The sequence below is a fragment of the Hevea brasiliensis genome, chromosome 12 (genome assembly GCF_030052815.1).
Source record: "Hevea brasiliensis isolate MT/VB/25A 57/8 chromosome 12, ASM3005281v1, whole genome shotgun sequence".
Taxonomy (NCBI): Eukaryota; Viridiplantae; Streptophyta; class Magnoliopsida; order Malpighiales; family Euphorbiaceae; genus Hevea; species Hevea brasiliensis.
In genome coordinates, this window is record NC_079504.1 from 95,732,246 (window position 1) to 95,742,393 (window position 10,148).

At 32.6% G+C, this 10,148-nt stretch overlaps 1 protein-coding gene across 1 annotated transcript; it reads left to right on the forward strand.

Moving 5' to 3' along the window:
* Positions 1-530: 530 nt before the first annotated feature.
* On the forward strand, positions 531-8,970 carry LOC131171274 (pollen receptor-like kinase 2). The gene is made up of 5 exons (XM_058130737.1): positions 531-1,014; positions 1,105-1,338; positions 7,523-7,584; positions 7,654-8,212; positions 8,309-8,970. Exons 1-5 carry the CDS (start codon positions 531-533, stop codon positions 8,968-8,970), a joined length of 2,001 nt encoding a protein of 666 aa, XP_057986720.1.
* The last annotated feature ends 1,178 nt before the right edge of the window (positions 8,971-10,148 follow it).

Here is a 10,148-nt window from a genome sequence, read left to right on the forward strand (position 1 = left end):
TAAGATAAAATTTAAATAGGAATCAATACAACAATATGAGACTTATAAGATCAACATAAAGCGCATGATCATGGGCTATAAGTATTAATTATATATACAAGTAGTTATTTCTTTACTAAAAGTGTTATATGTTTACTACGCTTCTACGATATCTATCTAGATAAATATCAGTAATTATTTCTCAGTAGCACATTGTCCATAGTCCTTTATTAATAGATTTAATCCTACTTTAATTAGTATTCTTACTAATATCAAAGGCAAGCCGTTGATCTCTCATGCCAAACACAATGGGCAAAGACTTGGTCAACCTCATTACAGCCCATTTTCATTTTGCCCTTGCGCAAACCATCTTGTCCAAATCCTCCTATTCTTAGTACGTACCCTCTTCTCTCTTCCTCTCTCTTCTTCTCTTTCTCATTCTCTCTCTTCGTTTCTTTATGCGATCAAAATTCCTCCACGTTCCTAAGCTTCATCTCCAACCCCCAAAGAACAGTGTTACCGATCTTTACAGTACCCATTGTTGCTCCTATATGCCTGTTAGGGGCGGGCACGCCGCCCCACAAACACGCGCGCCACCCTTTATCGCCACCATGGCTTTTATAGATAAACCCTTGTTTCTTCTTCTTTTTCTCATTCTATCATCAATGCATTTTGTTGTCTGTTTAGGATTGACAGACGCCGAAATCCTTCTTAAATTCAAGGGTTCTCTATCCAATGCGTCGGCATTAGCCAGTTGGAGTGACAACACCAATCCATGCACAGGGGACGTATCAAATTGGAATGGTGTTATTTGTCTTAAAAGTTCCGTTAGGGGTTTACAGCTTGAGAAAATGGGATTAACAGGCAAGATTGATGTGGAAACTCTAAAAGGTTTGTCAGATTTGAGAACTCTTAGCTTCATGAATAATGGTTTTGATGGTCCCATGCCTGAGTTGAAGAAACTCAGGTCATTGAGAGCCATATTCCTGTCAAATAACCATTTTTCCAGGGAGATTCCAAGCGATGCTTTTGAAGGTATGTGTTTTGTGTTTGTTTTACCTAAAAGTAGGTACTTAAAAATCTATTTGCAATTAAGTGCTCATTAACCCAATTTGTCATTTGTAGGTTTGTTGAAGTTGAAGAAAGTACACCTGGCAGAAAATGAGTTTACAGGTGCCATTCCTTCATCGCTTGCTACTCTGCCAAAGCTTTTAGAGTTGAGGCTTGAAGGGAACAAATTTACAGGGAAGTTGCCGAATTTTTCAGAAAGTAATTTTGAATCATTCGACGTATCAAACAATGAATTGGAGGGGCCAATTCCTACAACCCTTAGGAAGATGGATTCCAAATCATTTTCTGGTGAGTTAATAATAATCGCTTTGTAGACCTTATGTCGTTTTATTTCAAGACATTGATCAATATGCCAAATGATAAGACTTTGGTATTGGATCCACAATTAGATTAGCTTGTAATAGGGATAAGTGCTCTTCTCTTTCTGACGGAATTTAGATTCCATTTTTTCTCCTTTTCTCATTGCAATTTTTTTTTTAATTTTAATATTATTAGCAACTACTTTTATAATAATTTGAAAAATTAAAATGAATACTTTGTTAATTTTAATTAAATGATTTCATAAATTTTAATCAACTCAACTCAACTCAACTAAGTCTTTATGTAAAAAATTTGGAGTCGGCTATATGGTTTCGCTTTCTCCACTCTAAACGATTTTGGGTTAAATCCTTAGAAATGTGTAATGTTTCAAGGTCATGTTGTACTAATCTCCTCCAAGTCAATTTAGGTCTACCCCTTTTTTTCTTTCTATCCTCTAACCTAATGTGCTCTACTTGTCTAACTGGAGCTTCCGTATGTCTACGCTTCACATGACCAAACCACCTTAATCTCCCTTTTCATAACTTATCCTCAATTGGCACCACTCCTACCTTTTCTCTAATACTTTCATTACGGACTTTATCTAGTCTAGTATGGCCACTCATCCACCTTGACATTCTCATCTCCGCAACTCTTATCTTAGACGCATACGATTCCTTCAGTGCCCAACACTCACTACCATATAACATAGTCGGTCGTATGGCTGTACGGTAAAATTTTCCTTTCAACTTATTGGGAATCTTGCGATCACATAAAACTCTCATGGCACGTTTCCACTTTAATCATCCGGCTTTAATCCTATGACTAACATCCTCCTCACATCCCCCATCTACTTGAAGGACTGAGCAGAGATATTTAAAGTGATTACTTTGGGACAGTACCACTCCATCCAAACTAACTCCTTCCCTATCACCAGTTTGGCCTTCACTAATCTTGCAATGCATGTATTCTGTCTTCGTTCTACTTAACTTAAAGCCCTTTAACTCTAGAGTATTTCTCCATAGCTCTAGCTTTCTATTGACTCCTTCTCGCGTCTCATCTATCAGAACATATCATATGCAAATATCATGCACCAAGGAATACTCTCTTGTATATGTTTTATTAATTCATCTAAAACTAATGTAAAAAGGTTAGGGCTTATAGCTGATCCTTGGTGTAATCCAATTGAGATCAGAAAATCTCTTGTGTCCCCTCCCACTGTGCTCACAATAGTAGTTGCTCCTTCATACATATCTTTCAACACTTGTATGTACCTAATAGATACCCTCTTTTGTTCTAACACACTCCATAAGACATCTTTTGGAACATTACCATAAGCCTTCTCCAAATCAATAAAAACCATGAGTAGATCTTTTTTCACATCTCTATATTTCTCCATCAAGCTTCTGATGAGAAAGATCGCTTCCATAGTTGAACGACCAAGCATGAAGCTTAATTGATTGAGAGAGATAGAAGTATCATGACGTAGTCAATGCTCCACAACTCTCTCCTACAACTTCATAGTATGGCTCATAAGTTTAATTCCTCTATAGTTTGAGCAACTCTTTATGTCTCCCTTATTTTTAAAAATAGGTACTAAAATACTCCTCCTCCATTCATCAGGCATTTTCTTTGAGTTTAGAATCTTATTAAATGATTTAGTTAACCATGCCACCCCCATATCTCCGAAACACTTCCACACTTCAATTGGTATTCCATCGGGTCCACAGGCTTTACCCACTTTCATTCTCTTAAGTGCTTCCTTTACTTCTAAAGATCTAATCCTTCTAGTATAATTCACATTCTTTTCAATTGTTCTATAGTCTATATTCACGCTATTACCATTTTGACTATTATTAAAGAGATCATTAAAATAATTTCTCCATCTTTCTTTAATGTCCTCAACTTTCACCAACATTTTTCCTTCTTTATTCTTAATGCACCTAGCTTGATTAAGATCTTGACATTTCCTTTCTCTCCTCGTTGCTAATCTATAAATATCTTTCTCCCTTTCTTTAGTTTCAAGTTTCTCATATAACTTTTCAAAGGCCCGTGCTCTTGCTTGACTAACTGCCTTTTTTGCCTATTTCTTTGCTATCTTGTACTGTTCATATGCCTTATTATTATAACATTTAGGTAATTTCTTATACCATTCCCTTTTTCTCTTCACTGCCTTTTGTACTTCCTTATTCCATCACTATCTCTCTTTTGAGGGTGGTCCATATCCTTTAAACTCTCCGAGTACTTTTCTAGCTATTTCTCTAATCTTTGATGCCATTTATATCCACATATCATTGGCCTCCATATCCAGCTTCCATGCTTCGGACTCGAGAAACTCATTTTTGAACTTCACTTGCTTTACTACTTTGAACTCCCACCACTTTGTTCCAGCTACACTATTTCTTCTGACTTTACTTGAATTGTTCCTAAACTTGATATCCAAGACCACTAACCGATGTTGACTTATTAAAGCCTCTCCTGGAATGACCTCGAAATCCTTGCATAGAGCTCTATTTGTCTTCCTAATTAAGAGGAAGTCGATTTGGCTTCTATGTTGCCTACTTTTGAAAGCCATTATATGTGAATCTCTTTTTATAAAGTAGGTATTTGCTAGTATTAGGTCGTATGCCATAGCAAAATCTAGGATACTTTTTCCCTCTTCATTTCGACTGCCAAAATCAAAACCTCCATGAACATTCTCATAACCTTACCTATCACTTCCTACATGTCCATTCAAATCTCCACCAATGAAAACATTCTCTTCATTCGGTATGTTTTGCATTAAATCATCCTTATCTTCCCAAAACCTTTGTTTACTCTCACTATCTAGTCCTATTGGTGGGGCATAAGCACTAACTACATTTATTGTTTCTCCTTCTAGTACTATTTTTACTAGTATAATTCTATCTTCTACTCTTTTCATAGCTATTATAGCGTCTTTCAATGTCCTGTCTATGATTATGCCCACTCCGTTCTTGTTTCTCTCCTTTCTGGTAAACCACAGTTTGTATCCTAAATTACCCACTTTCTTGCTTTTCTCTCCTACCCATTTAGTCTCCTGAATGCAACCAATATTCACCCTTCTCCTTTCCAAGGTATCCACAAGCTCCATTAATTTTCCTGTAGGTGATCCAACATTCCAAGTACCAACCCTGATCCTCCTCCTATCCTGTTCCTTCCTAATTGGTCTCCTTCTATGATATCTTCTATTGTTTTTTTTATGTCTAATTTGTATTCTGTTCCACTATCTGTTCTACTATTTGTCCTATGGACTAACTTCTTTACCCACACCCGTCCATGATGTGGGAACCCTTGCTCACTTAATACCACACCCGGGCACCGGCATGGCGCCTCGCTTTCGATGAACGCCCTACACCCCTTGCATATTTCTCACTACACTCGGGCTCCAATGTAGCGTGTCATAAGTAGAGGACGCCCCAACGTTTATATCATTTGAATCCATATCATAAGGTATGACGAAATTTTTACGCTGGTTGTCATCTACCACTACCCTCCTCCTTTATCCGAGCTTGGGATCGGCTAAGCGCAAACTACTTAGGCGGAGTTGATTCCATAAATTTTAATTTTTTTTAATCAATTTAATAAAATAAATAAAACGTGAAAAAGAAGTGATTTTTTAAATAGAAATAAAATAAAAAGATTAGAATGTTTTATTACAAAATTGTAATAAAATTTTATTGCATTATAATTTTAAAAATTTTATGATCCCATATTTTATCAACTTTGCATATAATTGAATATTGTCATATATTATTTTATTTAAATTTGTTAAAATTAACTAAATCCTTGATTAATCGAAAAAAGTTTCTTTTTACAAAATTTGCTAATATAAAACTTTATATTTTTATTATTTTCTTTCTATTTTTTTTATTCAGTTCAAATCAAAACTTTCAAATGTTATTTATTTTATTAAATTTTTCAAAATTAATGAAATCCTTAAATTAAAATTGATAAAGTATTAATGCATTAGAATAGTTAATTTTTAAATTAATGTAAATAATATTAAGATTAAAAAAAAAATTGTAAACAGAAAAGGAAACAAAGATGAATTGAAGAAGGGAAAAGGGAGAAAAAAAAAAAAAAAAACAAACAAACATAGAAGCAAAATTTGGAAATTTTAGAATATAATTATTGTATATACAAAGTTTAATTATAATTATTGATTATGGTTGATCACATATAAAACCTATTATAATTAACAATCAAAAACTGTTTATTATATATATAGAATAATTTATATTTTGATGGTAAAATGTTTTATTATAAAGCTATGATTTTATGTAGGTATATTGCATGAAATGACAAGTTGAAAGAGTTAAACATATAAGCAATTTCAGTTATTAGATTTTGAAAAATAAAATTGCTTGATAATTATTTGATAGTTCTAATTTTGTAAGATCCACTTATCTATACATGTTTATTTCTTTTTGTTTGTTATTCTTATACAGAATTACCGTTGACTTGTTTGTGTGGATCCATGTACAAATGGCCACGACAATAAATGTTAGACTTAGTAGCAAAAATTTTGCAGCAACATTAATTTTGCTGCTATAAAGTTAACATATAGTAGCAACATGAAAAATTACTACTAATAGTACATAAAAAGATACGACACAAATTATTATTTACTGTTGTTACCATTGATAATCTTTTGATAACTATAACTATTGCTACTTATAACTCTTTTCTCTTTGCAATAATTACAATTTTGTTGTAAAATACTTGTAATGGCAATTTTTTAGCAGTAACATGACAATTTGTTAGCAGTAATATGAAGTAATTCTTATACTCATAGTTTTGAAGCCCGGCTTGACCCGGTCAGTCAGATCACAAAACCTGCGAATCAATCCTTTAAACGGTTCAATTTACCCTAAAAACCCATGTGGCATCAAAATCAACAAAAGCCTAGTGACCCAACTAAATGCCCAGTAACTCGTTTGACTCGTTGCAAGTTAATGATTCTGGTGAGTCTTTATTATTTTTTTTTATTCACTTGATTTGATAAAAATGACTTTGTTTTAGGAAATTTAGGGTTATATAATTGAATTAGGGCTAATTTACATTTTAAAAAAAAAATTGAAATGATCATGGCATCAATCTTAAACTGTAAAAAAAAATGTTTATAGATACATATACACTTGTCCTATATAATTATTTCTTAAAATAAATTAAAAAATGAAAATAAAAATTATTGAAAATAAGATAGGAAAATATTTTATACATCCAAAAGTAATTAATTAATGATTCTTGTATCCATTATATCTTTTTATCTATAATTACTTATTTTGTTCTGTTCATTATTCTAATTAGAAGATAAGCATTGTTTTAGCTAAAAGATAAGCATTGTTTGGAGTTTTTGCTAGACATATATAATAAATGAGTTATTCATTAATGGAGCTATTGTTTGCTAATAGAATAGAAAATAAAATAGATATTTTCAACCTAATTTATACAGACAATTATGTTATATTTATTTTTTTAATTAATTATGATTATAACATGACTTATGGACATTTATATATATTGAATAATGTGATCTTATATTAAACTGACAATATTATGATATAGGATTTTATATTATGGCCAGTTTGAACTCTAGTTTGACCTTGATCAAATCTTAAATCCTTTGCCTCCATCGATTTTTAAACTGGACTAGGTCTAAAAATCATATTTATTGCAATAAACTTAAGGCAATAAATTTTATATTTTTAGCAACAATATATGAATTATTGTATATTACTAAAAAATTATATTCGTAAGTATTTTACATCAAAATTATGGTGGCTGCACAATATATATATATATATATATATATATATATATATATATATATATATATATATATATATATATATATATTAGCAGAAATAATTATTGCTATGAACAATAATTACTTTTATGTCTTTTTTTTACTATTAATATTAATTATTTATATTATTGCTATATATTAATTTTACAATAATAAAATTAAAGTTGTTTTATACAATTAATGTTGTAAAATTAATTTTATATAAAATTAATGTTTTAAAATTTTCTACTACGGATATTAATTCCAACATTTGCTGTAGTGGGCTTTTGAATCCATGGGTGGGTATTGCTTAGTCTATCCAACGCGCGCGCTCGTCTTTTAATGTTTTATTTGATTGGCTAACAGGGAACAAAGATTTATGCGGGCAGCCACTGAGCCAATGCAGTGCAATTAACACCACCACAACCATCTCCACTAGTTCTGACACCTCCACCTCCAACTTCAATACAAGCTCAGATTTAAACGGTGAATCTAACTCTAAAAAGCCCCCCTTAGCAAGTATAGTTGGGGTGGCTATCGTTCTGGCGGTAGCACTAGCAGCCATCGTTGCAGCTGCCTTCATCCTCCTTCAGCGTCGGAAACGAACATCCGAATCAATAGAGGCCCCACCACCACCATCAAACCATCAAAAGAAAACAGGTTCTAAAGAATTAGACCAGAGTCAAGGGGGTTCATCATCAGAACAACCGCTGACTGGGGGAAAGAAGGCTGAGATAACAAAGTTGTCTTTCGTGAGGAATGACAGGGAAAGATTTGATTTGCCAGACTTGTTAAAAGCCTCAGCTGAGATTTTGGGCGGTGGCTGCTTTGGGTCATCCTACAAGGCTGCTCTTTCAACTGGACCAGTTATGGTTGTTAAGAGGTTTAAGCAAATGAATAATGTTGGCAAAGAAGAATTTCATGAACATATGAGGAGGTTAGGGAGATTGCGCCATCCTAATTTACTGCCTCTTGTTGCTTATTATTATAGGAAGGAAGAGAAACTCTTGGTCACAGATTATATTGAGAATGGCAGTTTAGCTTGTCATCTTCATGGTATGTTTTATCTGGACTTCAATTTGCTTACAATATTAGGGTCCAAAAAATGAAATTTTTTCTCTTTTTAATTTCTCACAAAGACTACATTGTAACGTTACTCTTTTTTAGGCCAACCAAGCATGGATTGGGCAACCAGATTAAAGGTTGCCAAAGGAGTAGCTAAAGGCCTCTCATACCTTTATAGAGAGCTTCCCAGCATAATAGCAGCTCATGGCCACCTTAAATCATCTAATATTCTTCTCAATCAATCCTACGAGCCCCTCCTTGCAGATTATGGATTAGTTCCCGTTATCAACCAAGAGGATGCTCAAGAACTCATGGTTGCATATAAATCACCTGAATACTTGCAACTAGGTAGGATTACCAAGAAGACTGATGTATGGAGTCTCGGGATATTGATTGTTGAGCTTCTAACTGGAAAGTTCCCAGCAAACTTTCTGCCACAAGGTATAACAACTGAGGAGCATTTGGCAAGTTGGTTAAATGCTGTTCCCCAAGAACAATGGAAGAATCAAGTGATTGACAAGGAGATTAGTGGAACAAAGAATAGTGAATGTGAAATGTTGAAGCTACTGAAAATTGGGATGACTTGTTGTGAAGGGGATGTGGAGAAAAGGTTGGATTTAAAGGAGGCTGTTAAGAGAATTAATGAAGTGAAAGAGAAAGATAGCGATGAAGATTTCTACTCTTCATATGCTAGTAAAGGGGACGTGAAGTCTACAAGGGAAATGTCCGATGATTTCACTCTCTCTTGATCAAATATCACTCACATTAACACATTTTTTCTTGAATATTTCTTATTTAAATCCGATTATATATATTAGTGAAACTCACTTATTAAATGCACGAATTTGATATAATTATGTTTTCGGTTCATAATAAACTAGATTTAATTAAGGATTTTTTTTTTTTTTTGCAAAATTAAAGAATTTGGAGATCATTATGGAAATGGTAATTAATACACACTAATTAAGATTTAAAAAAAAATTGTTTCTCGGTGTAGATTGTAGGGTGGATGTTGAGTGGAAAGGACGCAAGTTTTTGTTTTATTTATACCACTAATTAACAATGCTTATGTCACACCTAAATCCTCTGTAAGGCATAACATGATCCTGTAGAATACCTAATAAACTACCGCACTTCATCTATCGATAACTCATTAAGTACCCTACAAGAGATTTTAAAATAATTTTCTTACTTTTGTTAAGTGGTGAGCATTTTCTTATAGGTAACTAGAACATTTAATTAACATTAAAACTAGTTAATATTTTTTTGGTCCATTTTATTTCTCCGCAAATTTATAAAAATTTTGTTAGAGTTTCGTCTGTATTTTGATAAAACAGTTCTTCAAATACCTGAAAAAAAAAAAAAAAACACTTTCAAAATTTTCTAAACCACTACTTCAATTTCACAATCAATCTCAATAATTTCTCAAATCTCAAAATTTAACAGTAAACATTTCTCAATTTCCAAAATTCAATAATTAGTAAAATAATATCTATCAATCTCATTCAATTTAAAATAAAACATTTCCATTCATTAAAGACAATAATCTATATATATACATCATATCAAAATCTACAGTATGAAAATTCAAACTAAATTTTATTACAACTTTATACAAACTTTGTACAAACTGCTCAAGACTGATTTACATGTCCATACATTTATGTGCAATACATACATCAAAATAAATATTCACAGGCAGGGTATAAATTATACCCGATAACTTCAAGCTGATAAATTCTCAACCTCAGCAGCTCAGTCTGCTGCTCCTCTAGTCTCTATATTTGTGACAGCAATAAAAGCTATCGCTGAGAACTAGGACTCAGTGGTGCGCAACATACTAAAATAATTTTTATGCAGAACTTAAATCACATTTATTCAAAAATTTGACTGAACATGAGAATTAAATACAAATCATGCATTATGA

Bases quoted from the DNA above. Each gene is read 5' to 3' on its own strand.
- LOC131171274 (XM_058130737.1), top strand. From the start codon at position 531: ATGCCTGTTAGGGGCGGGCACGCCGCCCCACAAACACGCGCGCCACCC. The intron at 1,015-1,104 runs GTATGTGTTTTG...TGTCATTTGTAG, and splicing joins TCCAAGCGATGCTTTTGAAG to GTTTGTTGAAGTTGAAGAAA. The intron at 1,339-7,522 runs GTGAGTTAATAA...ATTGGCTAACAG, and splicing joins GGATTCCAAATCATTTTCTG to GGAACAAAGATTTATGCGGG.